The following is an 18,760-nucleotide window of genomic DNA, read 5'->3' as shown; positions in this document are numbered from 1 at the left end:
GTTTGACTGTATCATATGCAACTCGAAATATTTACATTCACTGAATCTTTTCTCTTCTATTTCTTTTGAAATTGACATTACTTTCAACTGTGACAATGAATGCATGTTTGTTGCAAACTAGTTTGATCAAGTTTTTTAGTACCACTTGCCTGTGTAATCATTACCAAATATGGAGCGTCATCAAGGTCAAAGGGTGCATTGGCTGTTCCGTTTAACTTAACAAATGGGTCAATCATGATATTTTAGTACTTAAATCTAGTTTTTATTTTAAAACAATATGTAAAAATATAAATATAAACAATAAAATGTCTCTTTATTGTTTCATTGGGTGATGAAGGTAGCAATCATTGCAGAATATTTTTTACACAACACACTTATACGGGTTATGAATTTTTTCTGCAATGCTAGCTGCCTTCAACACCCACTAAAACAGCAAAGAAAGCATTTTATTGTTTAACTATATGTATTGTTCAGAGTAAATAAATATCATACATTATTACTTTCCTTTTGACAGAACTGGTCACATCTCTGACATGGTAGTGCTGATAATAGCCAGTCCACTCCACCTAGCACAGTCACAACTTATCAATTCTTATTGGTAATACTTTCTACATCCATAATTTGACGTTCTTGCACAAATGGACTCAATGATTGTGCTGTTGAAATATATATAAAAAAAATTCTATGCAACACTTGCAACCCATATCATAGCCCCACCCAGGGCCACAGGGTCATGGTAAGAACTGAATCTGCACTACTTGAGGACGGTTGCATGATATGAAAGTGTACTCTTGTGGTGTTTGTTAAATTTTCTTAAGATTTCCAGATATTCCACTGTTAAACTTTTGTTTATTGTTGTTTATGCTGGGTAGAAATCTGGCAGTTTGCATGGAATGCTAAGAGCACTGCAGAATTAGTGGTAAAACAGTGGTAGCTTATCTTTCCATACTTAATGAATTTGTTGGGTATATTGAGGAAGAGAAATACATATACTCAATCCTTGCAGCCATATTAATTGTTATTGTAAGTCAAGCAGAATAATTTTCCCCTAGAAAGTGGTGGCCCTTTGTTTGAATGAAAAACAAAGAATTCCCTTTACCCTGTAAAGATAGTTAAAATTGGTCCAGTGGCTTTCAGTTCAGGTGAGCTAATACAATACGCCTGTTTTGAGATGAGAACTCTTCTGTGTAGGAGGTGCATTTAGTGGAACTTTGAATGCTTAAATGGGACAGATCTTGAGTGGAACTATCATCAGTGAGGAAGACGATAAAATGTAATAAAAGTGGTAAATGTAGGAAATACAAAATACAATCGAAATAAATGTTTTCCTAGGGTGGAATCATAAAGAACAATGCCATATTTGCAAGTAATATCCTTGGAATGATACGTACGAACAACGAAATAACATGATATAATAAGAATTTAATTATTCCTTGAATACTTATCATTTACTCAGTTCATGTATCAGTCAAATTCGGGTGATGAAACTACGTCTGAGAAACTTATTGAACACATTCACTTATGTAGTGATGAATATTGTCCCACTCCCGCATGTAAACAAGTTGTTTCGCACCTTACAATGTACGAGAGTTCTCCAAAGGGAAATAACTCAGACGTATCTCGAAACCGGCATATTAGAAACTCTTTAATCATTGATATTTTCCATGTTATGAAATAATAATTTTCTGCATTTTTCACATTTGAAACATAACAAACTGTTTCCTGCATTAGTCATATTTTAAATTTTGGCTGCACTTACCATCAAACACAGACAGATAGAACTGTCAGAGAACATTAATTTTTTGCACACCACTGGCATAGAACAGGTTACACCAATTAAGCTTAGATTAGGTTTGGAGTAAAAATGGTTTGTGAAAATCTGCTGAAGATTTAATCACCTGAGGCACAAGACAGGATATCTCCAAGCTCATTTATGCATTGCAGGGCCAAGTTCAAGTCCAGGGAACCAGAGGTCATCACATCAAATGAACACAGAGCCATACAATTATTCGTCACCATCTTATCCGAACAGCAAGCTGACAAAGAAACAGAGATATCATGGTATAATGAAATAATCATCATATCAAATTTATGAATACTTTAGCCGTCAACCTGATGAATTAGTTTTTGCAACCCTCCCAAGTAATCTGATTCCAAACTCATATGCTGCACTTCCATCATTTGCAATGCAAGACATGATCAGAAAAAATAACAGAAACTGGTAATTCATTGATTTATCATTTTTCACTTGATATGCATTAAATATGTACATATAGCTAAACTGCTGAAAATTTACCTGAATTTCAATGACTTTATTGTATTACATTCCAGAGATTTCAAAAATTTCCTTCATCTTTTTCAGTTGGTATACTCTTTTTAACAAAAGGCCCATGGGCAAAATCACTCAAGTAAATTTTAAGTACCGTATATACTCACCTATAGGTCGGTTCGCCTATAAGTCGATTATATATTTTGTAGGCTATTTTAAAGGGATTTGCCACTGACCCGCTTATAAGTCGGTATAACTTTTTTCAAGAATCGGTTGACAATTTCAAACTAATGCTCTAACATTTTCACCTCTGTTTCAAATAATATTTTATGATATGCGCTGATATTTATTCATTTTATCAACAAATCAATTTCAGTAATATACACTTAAGATGAATAAAATCATTAAAATATGTAAATACTTGTACTTTATGCATATAATCCTAGAATACACAAATAATATAATATGTCCAGTCAACATTAATCATGATAATCGTCGGAGTACAAAGTTGTTCAAAAATACTATACATTACGCTGTCCAGAAAAATGCTAATCTTCTTAGGACTTGCTTATAAGTCAGATATAGAGTTTGGGACAAATTTTTAGCTCCCTAAAATCCGACTTATAGGCGAGTATATACGGTATTTCATCCTATTTTCATTCCTTTTTCATTATCGTCCCTTCATTTGAACAAATACATATTTCCTTAACCAACAGGTTCTTTGTAACAATTTTGGTTGAAATCAGTCACTTGGTTCTAGGTGAAAATGCTAAAAGTTCACTGATCTTGATAGATGACAAACCTTGATCAGAAAAGCAAACTTAAGCTTTCAGTTTTAATGGGGAATTCCTAATCAAAATCTGGAGGGGTTTTAATCTTTATCTATATTGACTTTTCATTAAAACCTCGGTTTCCTATATAACGGAGTAAATTTTTCAGTTTTTAAAACAATACAACGCATACCTTTCCCTTTTCATCCATTATAGTATTTTTTAGAGTATTACAAGTTTCCTGCAAATACAAGTTTCCTTCATTATCAAACAATTACCTGTCAGGTTATGGAGTTCACCTGGCTGAGTAGGGGCTGGTGTCGAAATTTCAGTCTCTGAAAATTGCACACAATTTTGAATTCAAAACAATCATGTAATTCAAGTATAGAAGGACTGATAATCGTAACAATGAATCTCCAAGTTATATACACTGTGTATGTATCAAATAACTGATTAAAATGCATTTACAAATCTAATATCACAATGGGAATACTTATAAATCTAAGTCTTATTCTGTGACTCCAACTTTTCATAGTTGGTAACACTAGCTACTACAAACTGCCAAACCATGTCTCTTTTATCATGTTTATCATAATTCCTGACCGTCACAGATCTTGAATTATACAATTTACATTCGCGGATTATAAAGCACAAACTGCACCAAGTTACATTATATCATATAACAAAGGTCAAAATTAGCTTCATTCCTTAAATATTTATACCAACCATATGTTAAGAAAACTACTTTTGCTGACAGTAGACTGGAACCATTTTCATTGGAAGCTGCCATTTGGATTTCATAGTGTGTTCCTGGGTACAGATCATTTATAAGTATGGGAGGCTCCGACACTGTTACCTACAGAAAGCAGATAATTTACAAGTATAGGAGGCTCCGACACGGTTACCTACAGAAAGCAGATAATTTACAAGTATAGGAGCAGGGGCAGATCCAGGAATTGTGGTTACGGGGGGCGCCACTTTATGAGGCAGTGGGTCCAGGGCAAAGCCCCCGAAAGCTCCTGGATTTTACAGATTTTATGGGGCTTGAAATATTTCTCCTATTTAGTCATTTGTACTATTTTCTATCATTTTAATAAGGTGAAATTAATAAAATGACCCAAATTTTAAGGGGTTTTTTGGAAAAAATTAAGTTCTCCCAATAAAGTAATTCAAGAAATCAAAAGATTTTGTCATATATTTCTCCAGGAGTGGAAGAAATTATTGCTTCTTTTATCGTTTAGCACATTTTCCAAAACAGGATACCGCGATTTACCTTAAATTTGAAAATTTTAAGGGGGGGGGGGGGGGGGGGGGGGGGGGCAATGGCTGCGCCCCCCTCTAAATCTCTCTCTCTCTCTCTGACAAATGCGCTGTTTAACATAATTACTTTCATCATATTGTGTTAATATGCATCTTGACAAATATAACTTGATCCAATATAGAAATTAGAGCATTGTCGATGATTAACAAATTGGAATTAATTTATTACTTAATTAATAGAAGCAAAAATACAAACCATCGAATTATTTATTTTTAAAATCCCGAGTTCATTACATTTGACGGAGACTTATGTTCAATGTATTTTCAAATTGATAGAGGTTTTCTTTTAAAAAAAATTCATCGGGAGTGTCTGGATAATGTAATGATTTTTGTATAATAAGTATATACCATGCAAATTCCTAGGGTCTTTGTCACAGTATAACTAAATTACGGTTAGCTAGTTTGGGTTTTGACTTCTTATGAAAAGTGTGAAATATATTGGATCGGCGAGATATCAGATCTAGTCTAAGATCACGGGTATCTTGCGCCGACCCAATATATTTCACACTTTCCGCAAGAAGCCAAGCACTTCTGTTGATTTCAAATATACGGATTAGCTGACCCCCAATTGTTCTACTAAGGCAAAAAACCCTTCGAATTTGCATGGAATGTACAAGTTATACACAGGTCATTGTTATAGTCATACATCATAGTACCGCTAAACCGACAAACATTTTTTTTATTGTAGATAAGTTATCGAATGACGAAGTATGACCAAACTGCAGATTGAACTTTATAGAGCCCCGTGCTAACATTATTTATATTTTTCAATGTATTAGAAGGGGTATGTTGCCGGTTAAGTTGTGTAAAATTATTGACAGGCAATAAGATAACAACAACAAATGGTGCTTAAATTATCCGTTTACGAAAACCTTAAGGGGGGGGTGTGTGTGTGTAGTAGTCTGAAACTGTCTCAATTCCCCCTTCCGACTTCAATTTCTTAAATCGTGCAGTGGGTAGATTGCTACGAATGTAGCACGGAAAGTCACAGAACAAAAAGTTACAAGGCTAAATCCTTAACTTTCAAGTTTTCAAATTACACCCTCTCCGATTCTACGTGTTTGTAATTCTCAGTGTCAAATGCAACTAGTTCATGAAAAAAAGACTAATATCAATATAAACAGAAATGACTTAACCATATACGCTATCGATTATTGAAATCTTTAATTGCTATATGAAATCATTTTAAAATTTAGATGCATTAGATAATGAAAGCAACACACACACACACACAGAGAGAGAGAGAGAGAGAGAGAAAGAGAGCATTTGTAATCATTGATTATAATATTCATGAATGTATGCAGATACGGGAAGTTTAATACGTTCAGTATAAATCTTAAAAGTACAATTTCTTTCTGATTAATTATCCATCCACTTTTATTCTGATATATATATATTTTTTTTTATTTCTTTACATGTTAAATTTTTCGGCTGGTCCGGGTTAGGACTAATGAATGAGTGTCCCCCCCCCCCCTTCTAAAACGATGTTACATGCTTAGCTGTCTATCTCCCTCTCAGTCAAAAATAAAATAAATACATGCTATATATATACTACAACATCATTGGATTTACTATATAATTCTTCGATTTCACCTTCATAATACATGTTAATGCAAGCGGACTATCTAGGCATCCCCCCCCCCCCCCCCCCCAAGATTATTCGTCCACAGATGACCCAAAACCCATTACTAGCGGAGATGAGATGAATGTCACCCCCGTATGATGTTATAAACTGACCAAAACCTAGTACTTTTGTTTTACAACTTTCATTCAGAAGACGCGCAAGTTTGTGAGTCACTGAATAAACGAGAAAACATCTGCATTTTTATTTCAATCGTTGTCAACTGTATACTTTGTGATATTTCAAGACTACTTGTACTCAATTCAATTTATTGGATCTCATCACCATTATGCAATGGTATACAAAAATATAAAGACAAAAAGTTGTTATATATACATTTAGTAAATAATGCATGCCTGTAATGAAGTATTTATTAAGTTAGGGAAAAAACACGTGTTATTATTAATGTGAAGTATGGGCATTCTAGGTAGGGGAGCACATTTTATTTTATTATTTTCTTAATGAAAGTACGGAGTTTTCTAAAGGTTTGTTTAAAAGTAAAGATATTTTTAATTTTTTTCTTGCTTAGGTGATAAAAATTTGATTCTTTGCTCACATTGCATCACAGTTGAGTACATAATGAAATTCATCTCCAATGTAAACATGTATATAGCAGACCTTAATCAACTATTCCTAATTACAATGAAAACCTTAAGTTAAAAATAAACCACTGCTTATGGTACACATTTCTTTGAGCTGCTATTTATCAAATTGAAATTAGTGGCATGTGATTGTCGTTGTTCATGACCCTTCTTTTATTTGGTGAAATTGTGCTGCACGTGCCGTGAAACAATGTACCAACGAGTGGTGGGAATAACACAAGTGTTTATATACAGGATGTCGAGAATTTGGGCATTTCATAAAAAGGTGTGAACGTCTGCAGGGAAGTCTACATACGGATATGTACCCAAAATACCAACGTATCATTAAACAACAATTACAAGAATTGAATGATTTATAGCTAATTTCTAAATAATGAATGGGGTAGGGGGGAGGGGGCATGCATGCTGGCCAAGAGAAAAAGTTTTTTGGGTGAATCATTTCGGAAATTATTTCTTTGTTTTATCACACGGAGGTACACGGTGGCATCGACAGAGGTACAGGTGACATCCACAGAGATGGGCGGTGGCATACACGGAGATCCTCCGTGGACTTCAATGTCTAGCTCGCGCGGAAGAAACAGGACTTCAAAGGTGCCGACAATTTTAAAGGTCCACCGTGTTTGGGGCAAATTTGTTCCACCGCGTTGCGTGGAACACGCATAAAACTCGTGTCGTGTACTGTAGAAAGCCCAAACAGCTTAGAAACTGTATTTTCATTTACAAATACATGTGAAGTAAGATTTTTCAAACTGATATAAATACTTAACAGTCAACCCTCAAGGAACAGAAAACTGCCAGCCCAGAATAAAGTGAAACTTAATTCAAAATACATCTCTTATTTCAATGTTTCACTGCCCTTGTGAAGATTGCAATTACTTAAATAAGAAAATGTGTTGATCTCCAAGAAATTATAAGCTTCACCTTTCATACAATATCTTCACTGCATGTTAATATCCCCAATATATGTATGACCCCCTTTTCATCATCAGGATGACCAATCTTCATATCAATATTTCTAATATGATTAGTATCTACAGCGTATGAAGTAAGACCATTTAAAACTATATTGGAATAACTGAATAGAAAACGTGTCTGATAGACATTAGCAACATTCCATCCAGTTTGTTCTGCACCACTTTAAATCATCATATCAATTTTGTTTGCTTTTTGTTAACGATTAATGTGGACAACAAAATTTATAAGTTCCATGGTTTTTGTCAGACTAAGACTCCAGTCTTTATTATGCACTGTTTAGTAGGAACATGTATATTTGTGTTTCTGTAAGAGTCCTACCTTTACATAGTCCATTTCCTTCAGTCCCAACACCCTATACCGCAGTGTGTAATCTGTGGCGTTTGCCCCGGTGTTATTCCAAGAAATCACTGCCTCAGTAACCCCGGGGAGAACTGTAATGTTGACTGGGGGACCTGGGATCGTAGCTACGGTAGAAATATTATTAATCTATTATATTGCCAATTTAAATTCTAATGACACACAAACTTTCAAGGTAATGAAAGGACCAATGCATACAGTATTACATTTCACAAGCAGACTTTGTTTACAGAAAACAATACTAACATCGAGCTCCTATTAAATATAAATACGGTAAGGTTTGACAGAGACTCTGAAAGGCAGAGCATCACATCATAACAAGATCTGTATAGAGAACATCATCCCATTGCAACATGGCATATTGTAAGTACCATGTATTGAAATCAGAACACAGAGAACTTTGAAATTTGTATTCCACCAATCTTGACAATCTCACCTCTTCCCTCCTGAACACAAGCATCAATGACAGGCATTCTGATGACACAAGACGTGTAATCTAAGGTCAGTTCAGTGGACTGCCCAGCACAGATGGACAGACATATGTCAGGTAGGCCATTCCTTTCACAGCAAGCACTGTGGTTTCGCTGACCTAATACACAAATATCATTTAAACGGAGTTATCATCATATCATGTACAGGTATAAACAATACTTCCATAACAATGACAAAACTCTGCATCATAAGATACCATTACTTAAAAGACTTGTTTAAAACTGAAAGTGTGTCTACCTACCCACAAGGCAGTGTAACGACTTGTTTAAAACTGAAAGTGTGTCTACCTACCCACAAGGCAGTGTAACGACTTGTTTAAAACTGAAAGTGTGTCTACCTACCCACAAGGCAGTGTAACGACTTGTTTAAAACTGAAAGTGTGTCTACCTACCCACAAGGCAGTGTAACGCTGTGTTTAAATCGTCATAACAACGGAGAATTTCTACAGGGTTTGGATTTGCCATAATATCTGCTGTACACACTTTAGGCAAGCAATCAGGTTTCACTCCCTTGGTTTCGCAACAAGCTTAAAAGAGAAACAACAAGCTCTTCCAATCTTGAATCACTCAACTTGCTCAGATAACTCGATACATGTAGTAACTTCATTGAAAAGAAGGCTTTGCAGTTTGCATGCACTAGTTCTGGAGCAAAATTTTATAACAAACCACAAATCAAAACCTGTGGTTCTTAGATCATACATAAAAGTAACCAGATCTACTGGATCACTAAAACACAACCATACCAGATCAAAGTGTGATCATGTTCTGTAGATCTACTGGATCACTAAAACACAACCATACCAGATCAAAGTGTGGTCGTGTTCTGTAGCTCTACTGGATCACTAAAACACAACTATACCAGATCAAAGTGTGGTTGTGTTCTGTAGATAATGTCTATTTGTTGCTGCAAATCAAAACTAAGGTAGCCATGATGAAATTTGCCGCAAAATAAGAAAACTTATGCAATAATTCAAATGTGGTGGCTGGGGATGCAGTCATTTTATAGGAAGTAACATTTATTGTAACAAAGCCATGGTGGGCATAATGAAATTCAGATCACTCAAAAAAAAGTAAAAACCCTTCTGTAAGGACATAAAATATGGTTACTGATGATAGTGCATCCACGCAAGGGAGGAAGCTGATTTTGTTCCAGCCAATCAAAACCCACGAGTTGTTCTGGAATACAGATTGATCAAAAAGGTAACAAGACTGCTACCTCACTTGAGGAACATTTGTTTTGGGGTTGCAATGTGTGCAGACTTATGAGAGGAATTACATATTTATTTGATATTTAATACCCCTATCTTTTTTTAAAAGAAAAATTTTTAAAGAAAAATCTCCCTGTACATTCCTATCTAAACTGCTATTATGGCCCCATCGTGACCTTGGGAATTAAACAAATCTGAATCTTCATTATATACAGGTGAAATGAAGCTTCCACGCAAGCAATGGGTTTTTTTGCTAAGTAGTTCTTGAGAAGATTTCTTTATAAATTATCTCCCCTTGGAAAGGACTGGGGGTCCTTTACCACAAGACTTTGTTTTAAGTTTAGCCAAATGATTCATAAGAAAGAGTTAAAAATGTGAGTAATATTTATAGACAACAGACTACCAGACATATGACAGACAATGGACTGACAAAATTCGATCCCAATAGCTCACTTGAGGAAAGATTAGGTAAATAATAGCTGAGATCAAAGAAAACAAATTTGGTACTGACATGAGAACTCTAGAAAAAATATTACAATATTAATGTCATAAAACAACAAGAGGTACTGTGAGCAATGCTCACTAAGAATACCCCCCACTTACCCCAATCTCCCAAAGGGTGTTGGTAATAGGTATAAACTACCTCTTTTCTGAGTGTAAAAAACAAATGGCACGACAAACCGAACCATATTGTTACTTCGATGTCCAGTGTGCGTGACCTTTGACCTTTTGACCCCAAAATCGATAGGGAACATCTTCATCCCATGGGTAGTCCATATGTATGATATGGTGACTGTAGGTGGAAAGGATAACGCTTTAGAGCCCGGAAACCATATTGCTACTTCAATGTCCAGTGCGCTTGACCTTTGACCTTTTGACCCCAAAATCGATAGGGAACATCTTCATTCCATGGGTAGTCCATATGTATGATATGGTGACTGTAGGTGAAAAGGATAATGCTTTAGAGCCCGGAAACCATTGCGTCTACAGACGGACGGACAGACAGACGGACAACCTGATTCCAGTATACCCCCCCCCCCCCCAACTTGTTGCGGGGGGTATAAAAAAGTTACTAGTATGTGTTTGATTCAGCTGAACACACACCACAGCTTCTGTTCAGAATAGGTCATGTACTCTCTCACCTCGGGGGGAGGTCCTCTCTCACCTCAGGAGGACCATGCAGATTCACTCAATAGTCCTCAAATGTTTAGACACACTGTTTATAAAAATCTCTTTGATGTAAATTAAGAGCTACACTGGACTACAGTTTATGTTAAAGAGTTACTACAATCTAACTACAGATCACAACCACACAGCTGTATTTAAATGGATTACCTCTGATGTCAGCTTCAATTTCTGATTTAGGTTGTGCTACAAAGAAAACCAGAAAGAACTTATGAATGTGAACAGGCAAAGAGGATTAACTCTTATTTTGTAAAGAACTTATGAAATGTTACAAGGCAACAAGGACAAACCCTTCTTTTGTAAAGAAGTTTATTCCTGAAAAGTGTAATTTGGTTCCAATTCTGACTGAAATTCAAAACTACCTAAATAACAAAATAGTTTGCATAAAATTGTTGTTAAATAGGAAAGTCAAAACTAATTATACAAAATTTATGGTAGTGAAGTTTGAAGAGGGAATTCCAAAAGGGACGTATTACGGATCCAGAATGGCAGGGCACAGTATAGATATTGTTATGTCCCTCATATCGTTCATGCAAAAAACTGTATTCATTACATGTAAGATATGCATGTAAAACATTAGCAATACTATTTGATCTTAACCTGGAAAGATGGTGAGTATGAACGTCTCGGAAGGCTGACTGGCGCCTTGGGACCCTAGAGCCACCACATAAACACTGTACTGACGATTAAGCTGCAGTCCCATGTGACTGTACATCATCTGATCTTTACTGAGAATGTCTGTCTGTTAACAATGGAAATCATTTCATTCAGATCTCATAATACACTGCGAATAAAAAGTTATACAGTCACCCCCTACTATCACGCGATTTGACGTCCACTAGGCATTTTGTGATATTAAGTACTCACATAAAGTAAGGAATCTCTAGTAATCCTCAGATCTATCATATTGTTATTTTATATTATGTATCTACTTTATCCAACTAGTTGAAATGATGTATAAATGATCTGGGTCATATGACTATAGGCTAACTAGTCACTAACTTTGTGAAAAATATATAAATATACTTTTAAAGACACATTTATAAATGTACTATTCTAATATCCTTCATTTCTATACTACGTATACGAGTAACAGATAAATCCCCCTAAAAACTACACACACTGAAAAAAATACTGACACTACTATAGTGGACATCAGTGGTCAGTTTAAAGAAAACTTTGTATCCTGTGACCAGATCTGGGTTCTGCTCCGGTCGCTTCCAGGACACCAGCATGGCTGCCATGTCATCTGACACTCTTTGTACAACGGACACAGATGTAGGAGGCCCAGGTAAATAAACTGAAAAACAATTCAATCAAGAATGATATCTTCTGGCATTCTCTTTTCACATATTATTCATCAATTAAACTGGAAATCTTCAAACAGAATTAAGTAGATTCGGTTGTTATCACTCTTGGCCCCTAGGAAATCAATAGCTTACGTTAGTAATTAACCTTTTTGCCTTGCGTTTAATTGTCTGGCAATATTGATACATGTATCACTTTATTCTATCATGTATGAAAAATGTAATTTTAATAGTGTATTTTTATCTTTTTGCATCATGTGAGGAAAATTAAAGTTTTCTTCAGAGCTTTTTGAGACTCTAAATAACTTGACTATCACAGTTTTCATCTATAATATGTGAAACAACTACATATTATCACGATGGCAAGCATCACCACAGGGCCCCGCTTTGTGGCATTATTTGCTAAGTTCAAGGTCCATAACTCTTTCAAAAAGGGTCAACAAAGTCCAAACTCAAAAACTTGATCTGTAACCCAAGGATATTAGTTCATTTATAAATTTTCAATTTATCAACTGCAGGGATAGTCAAAATAATTCTGGCAAACTGTCAAATACGACCAGTACAACATGTAAAATACTCACTACCTTGAAAATCATCTGCTGTGTAAACATTGATTTTCAAATCTTCTTACTTGTTAGTCCCTTCAGTAATCCCCAAATAACACACACCTAATACATCCCTCCAGTAATTCCAAAAAAATCAGTATATGCACCCAGGGGTGCATGAGCAGAGTTGCATGGGATACATTATAAAGCCAGGAATGACGTGGTATATTTATAATTGTGAAGAACTAATTTCAGTTTTAAACTTTTCGAGTTACTGTCCAGAAACCATATTTGTCTGAAGTTTTCAATCTATATTCGGTCACTGTGACCTTGACCTTTGTTCTCCAAAATCAATAGGGGCCTTGCTTTGCTGGTATCCAACAATATATCCAAGTTTCATTTGATTCAAATTAAAAATTTTCGAGTTATCCTCCAGAAACCAAAATCCTTTTGGAATTTCAAATCTATTTTCGGTCACTGTGACCTTGACCTTTGACCCATTTTCTCCAAAATCAATAGGGGTCTTCCTTACCTGGTACATAACAATATCTTTAAGTATCATTTGATTCGGATTTAAACTTTCTGAGTTATCATCCGGAAACCAAATATTTCTGAAATTTTCATTTTATATTCGGTCAGTGACCTTGACCTTTGACATTTTTTCTCCAAAATCAATAGGGGTCTTCCTTACCTGTTACCCAACAATATATCAAAGTTTCATTTGATTTGGATTTAAACTTTCGGGGTTATCATCCGGAAACCAAATTTTCATTCTATTTTCGGTCACTGTGACCTTGACCTTGGATCATTTTTCTCCAAAATCAATAGGGGTCTTCCTTACCTGGTACCCAACAATAAATCAAAGTTTCATTTGATTAGATTGTAAACTTTTCGAGTTATCATCCGGAAACCAATTGTTGATGCCCAACCGCCCGCCCGCATCACCAAACCAATAGCCGAGTTCAACTTTGTTGCAACTCGGGTAAAAATCAAACATTTACCGTGCCCCCCCCCCCCCCCCCCCCCATATCATCACATAACTACTGTGTCCTTCCATTACCCCATCCCCATCATAACATAACTACCGTGTCCTTCCATTACCCCACCCCCACCATCACATAACTACCATGTCCCTCCATTACCCCCACCCTCATCATCATACAATTACCATGTCCCTCCATTACCCCCACCCTCATCATCATACAACTACCATATGCCTCCATTACCCCTACCCTGATACAACTACCATGTCCCTCCATTACCCCCATCCCCACCATAACACAACTACCATGTCCCTCCATTACCCCCACCATAACACAACTACCATGTCCCTCCATTACCCCCACCCCCACCATAACACAACTACCATGTCCCTCCATTACCCCCACCACCACCATAACACAACTACCATGTCCCTCCATTACCCCCACCACCACCATAACACAACTACCATGTCCCTCCATTACCCCCACCCCCACCATAACACAACTACCATGTCCCTCCATTACCCCCACCACCACCATAACACAACTACCATGTCTCTCCATTACCCCCACCACCACCATAACACAACTACCATGTCCCTCCATTACCCCCACCATCACATAACTACCATATCCCTCTAATAACTCCCCCATTATCATACAGCCCCTATGCCCTTTCTGCATAGCCCCTTCTGTAACCTCCATTCCCATACATCTTCTTGTCCCTCTCCTAATACTCCATTACCATATACCTACCATGTCCTTCCTCCAAGCAGGCCAGGATGCTGTTGAGCTCTTGCAGACAGAAGAGATGACTGTCATCTACAATGGTTGGCAAGGTTCCATAACAGAAATCCATACACTGGACTGGCAAGTTCCTCCTCTTACAACATCCCACATGGTTCCTTCCATCTAAAAAATTATCAACAGTACTCTAAAAAAATTCTCTTAAAAATTCTGATTCAGTCCTCATAATAAGTGGATACAATATACTTAAAACCTACATTCATTTGATAAAGAGTTCACACAATAGACACTTGCCAAGATGATGAAAAAAATGGGATATTCAAAACCTCAAGGAATGCTTCATAAATGACCAAGCTTCATTCCATTCCAGGGTTTAATGCTAACACATCAGATGGAATAATCCACTAGACTAGTGAAATACTTAAATCTAAGTCTACTGATCTGTAGACCACAGGCTGGAGCTAGGGACCATTTGCCCAAACCCTTTAATGAAGGTCTTTGCATGGCAAGCATCAAAATTAAATATTCTCTTAGTGCAATTCCAATTTTCCACTTGACATTTTTGCTTTAAATGATGCCTAAATTATATTTAATCCTTAAGTCAAAGAAAGGTATTATCTAACTCAAAAAAGATTCTATCATTTTCTCATCAACTTATCCCAATTGTCTACTATAGGGCTGGGTATTGTCTAGCTGCAATAATGTAGCCCTCTCAGATTTTTTTAATCCGATGTTTGGTCCACCTTTAATAAATCACTTAAAAACTGAAGGATTATGTGCACTTTTGCGTTCAATATATGGGAACAAGTTGGTATATTTGATGTACGTTTTAAAATCCAGGATGCGAGTTCCCTCAAATCGCTTTCCTTTATACATCGTAGTGTCCAAGTAAGTAATATTTATTCAAAGTCGGAAATATACAATCTAAGCATTTGGTGAGTAGCATTAACTATAGTGAATAAATCGTGGATTTCATTTTCTTCTCCATGTAAATATAATATAGTCATCATCATGATAACAACCGTGGTATGTTATTCGATTTCATTTTAGGAATCCCAAGTTTGCAACTTAATTTCAAGCCAGAACACTTTCCCGGTATCTTGGTACTGAAAAAAAGTAGTGCAATATTTTTTTTCTCAATGAACCACAATACACCGGCATATTGATATTATTGCACAGCCCTACTCTGCAATGTCTTTCCCAAAGCTTTGATTCTAATGGTATGATTGGAGTTCAAGCTAACAATTAATCAGTGTATTTGAGCATTTAAAACACATAGAAAATTTCAAATGGAATTAGACACCTGGAGCAAAATTCAAATCAAAGGAAACGTTTACTTTTGCTTTCTACAACTTCTACTTTTCGACCAGACTACCAGAGTTCACATTTATTATTCTAAATACTTATTCATTATTATAATTATTTAGTATTTATGTCAAAACCTGAATACACAAGAAGACATGCAATATACATGACTATGTGTATCAAGGCATGCTAGTGCATGAACTTATCTATAAACATTAAAACAGGAGCAGCATCAAGCAGATAAAGTACAGCTGCAGTCACTTATCAGGGCATCAATACATCATAGATGACATCATGACCCATTAAGATCTAAATATATCCATTCAAAGGTCTTGACCTTTTTACTTCTAACCTTGAAAATCAATAAGGTTCAACAACTCACCAAATCAAATAAGTACAGTAAAACACAGTTATAGCGAACCTCCAAGACCAGCAAAAACAGTTCAGTATAGCCAAACTTTGTTACAGTAAGACCAGCAAAAACAGTTTGATATAGCCAAACTTTGTTACAGTAGGGAATCATCAAGACCAGCAAATACAGTTCGATATAGCCAAACTTTCTTACAGTAAAACATGGTTATAGCGAACCTCCAAAACCAGCAAAAACAGTTTGATATAGCCAAACTTTGTTACAGTAAAACACAGTTATTGCGAACCTCTAGGACCAGCAAAAACAGTTTGTTATAACCAAACTTCGTTATCTCAAATAAAATTTTCGTTATTTTCCAATCATAGTGGAAAGAATATCACTTTAGTTTACAATAAGCATGAATTCATTATAAGCATGCATTATTGTACACAGTTTGATGACAGTCAGTGCTACAGTATGTCTGAATCTCAACCATAAGTTAAAGAATTCTCTTCATTAATCTTGGCCCTTGACCATAAAATTCTAATGAGTTCATCAAGCCAACCCATTCTCTCACCAGAGGGCGCGTTACGCAAGCTTCACATACACCTCTGTCAACGCTTGGAATCACGTGACAATATAATCACATGATATAAACAATCATTATCGTTTTCCTCTCCCTTTAAAAGTTCTGGCAATAGGTGATACGATCATGCTCTTTTCATAGCCCACTGGCACTTTGATAAGTACATATTTACCATTTAGCTGTTTGCCTTTTATTCTACAAGTTTTATCGTATTTTTACAGCCTTTCTTACTTTTGATTCCAGGTTTACATTTAAATCTCCACCACGTGATTGTCCTACATTCATATGCATATTACGAAGTAGTTCCAAATTTAGGATCAGAAAACGGCAATTTTAAGCAATTTACAGTAAGCATCAATTTAATTGCACCAAAAACATTTCATAATACATGTATGACTAAATATTTAGTCCAAAACATAAATGTTGAGATATTAGAAAGTTGTACAAGATTTCTGTAAAAAGCCGTTGACAGAAGTGTAGTGCGAGGAGCGCACGGAACTCTGGGTAGAGAATGCAAGCCAACCACGAGAAATAGATGAGCAGAGTTTGATGCTTTACATTAAAACGTGTGCAGTTGTTACCCTCCTCTTCATAAAACAAAACCACACACAAGAGTGACACTAACCTGTTCCACACTTCACCACCGTCTCTAAATCAAAAGCACATGCTGTGATCATGTCAAAATCCGAAGGCAGACCTGCTGGATAGCATACTGGTAAACAGGTACTGCTTATGTTCTGAGCAACACAGCAACCTGTAAAAAAAATTTTTATATTGTTTTTTAATTGATGAAACAGTCTTCATTATCTTTTGATACTTTGGATGCAAATCCAAAATATTTACTAAATGGTCAATATATGATATTGTTTATAACAAGTGATGAAAAACCAAAGCTTTATAGGTTATATTTGTTATCATTACTTTTAGTATCCTTTTGTTGATATGTATATTTTCAATACCTCTAAATTATGCCTAGCTGTCAAATACTAGTTCATGTAGAAAGTTTTTGTATGGAAGATATTGTATGCATGTGTGTGATTTTGTGTGTGAGATCATCTATGTATATGTAATTGTAAATGTCTAAAAATAAAGCATGAAAAAAAAAAAATCTTTTGATACTTTAAAATTAACCACTAGTACATTTCTGTACATGTAATATCATGATAGAGTTTGTAACTTTTAGTCCAAACTAGACACAACCTAACAGAAAGCAGACATAGAGTATACTTGGTGTCTGGTTTCTGCATCTGCTAAGCAGACTTCAAGCAAACACAAGCAGACCAATTCCTTTGTGTAATGAGGTAAGCAGAGCTAAAGTAGTAAAAAACTGTCAATCAGGATTAACAAAATACCACCTGATAGCTCCCTTGATACAAAAAAAAGCATTAAGAAGGCCACAATTAATTTGTTTAAACAAAACCTTACTTTGAAATTTTCATCTGAAATAATTTTGGTTCCTTATTCTATTCCACAAGTACATTTTGATTCATCTAACATTAGAACATTCTTACAATTTTTAATAAATTTTAGTTGTTGCAATTTTGATGGATCAGACAAAGTGCTAGCATACACAGGGTCTACTTTTCGAGTCTGGTAAGGTGTTTAGTTGGGACTGCTAGTACTTCTGGATAAGACTGGCTACATTTACAACCTTAAGAGCAAAAGACAGCACTATCATTCAGCTCAAAGGTCACAATTTTACAGAACACAACTCCATAAATCTGCAGAAACAAGTCTGTAAAACCAAAAAGAAGACAAGAATTTGGAGTGATGCTAAACCAATATGTGTCCCATACCTGTTCAACATTTTACATCACGAGCCGTAACTCTTGTCAAACTAACCTTTACTGTGGAATCATTGTAATTCTTGGAGGTCAATGTTCGTGGGTAAGCAAAATTTTGCTGGTTCATGGGGATGTAATTTCACGGATAAGCATTACGATGTCACTAGGAGAGATAACTCTACTTGGTTTTTAAAAAAAAAAGATCGAGGACACGTAAATTCGTGGGCAAGAGTGACCCACGAAATCCACAAACATCAATCCCCCGCGAACAATGATGATTCCACAGTGTTCTTGTTCGCGATACAGCTACACAGCACCTTATATCTACACAGCACCTTATATATATATCAATATCT

General features: G+C 35.8%; 1 protein-coding gene across 2 annotated transcripts in view; it reads right to left on the bottom strand.

The window, feature by feature from the left end:
- The window catches only part of LOC125669662 (Ig-like and fibronectin type-III domain-containing protein 2), a 91,105-nt gene that overhangs the window by 31,463 nt on the left and 40,882 nt on the right, over nt 1–18,760 (bottom strand). For both annotated transcript variants that reach the window (XM_048904351.2, XM_048904352.2), the window contains exons 7-17: nt 17,246–17,374; nt 14,390–14,545; nt 11,938–12,098; nt 11,399–11,540; nt 10,949–10,984; nt 8,798–8,932; nt 8,351–8,503; nt 7,876–8,021; nt 3,766–3,895; nt 3,318–3,374; nt 1,899–2,036 (exon numbers count right to left, since the gene is read on the bottom strand). In XM_048904351.2, the coding sequence (XP_048760308.2) occupies nt 1,899–2,036; nt 3,318–3,374; nt 3,766–3,895; nt 7,876–8,021; nt 8,351–8,503; nt 8,798–8,932; nt 10,949–10,984; nt 11,399–11,540; nt 11,938–12,098; nt 14,390–14,545; nt 17,246–17,374 (1,383 nt within the window). The remainder of the gene's footprint in view (nt 1–1,898; nt 2,037–3,317; nt 3,375–3,765; nt 3,896–7,875; nt 8,022–8,350; nt 8,504–8,797; nt 8,933–10,948; nt 10,985–11,398; nt 11,541–11,937; nt 12,099–14,389; nt 14,546–17,245; nt 17,375–18,760) is intronic.

Source organism: Ostrea edulis, chromosome 4, assembly GCF_947568905.1.
Source record: "Ostrea edulis chromosome 4, xbOstEdul1.1, whole genome shotgun sequence".
NCBI lineage: Eukaryota > Metazoa > Mollusca > Bivalvia > Ostreida > Ostreidae > Ostrea > Ostrea edulis.
The sequence above is the reverse complement of the archived record's forward strand: the minus strand, read 5'-3'. Positions and strand labels throughout refer to the sequence as shown.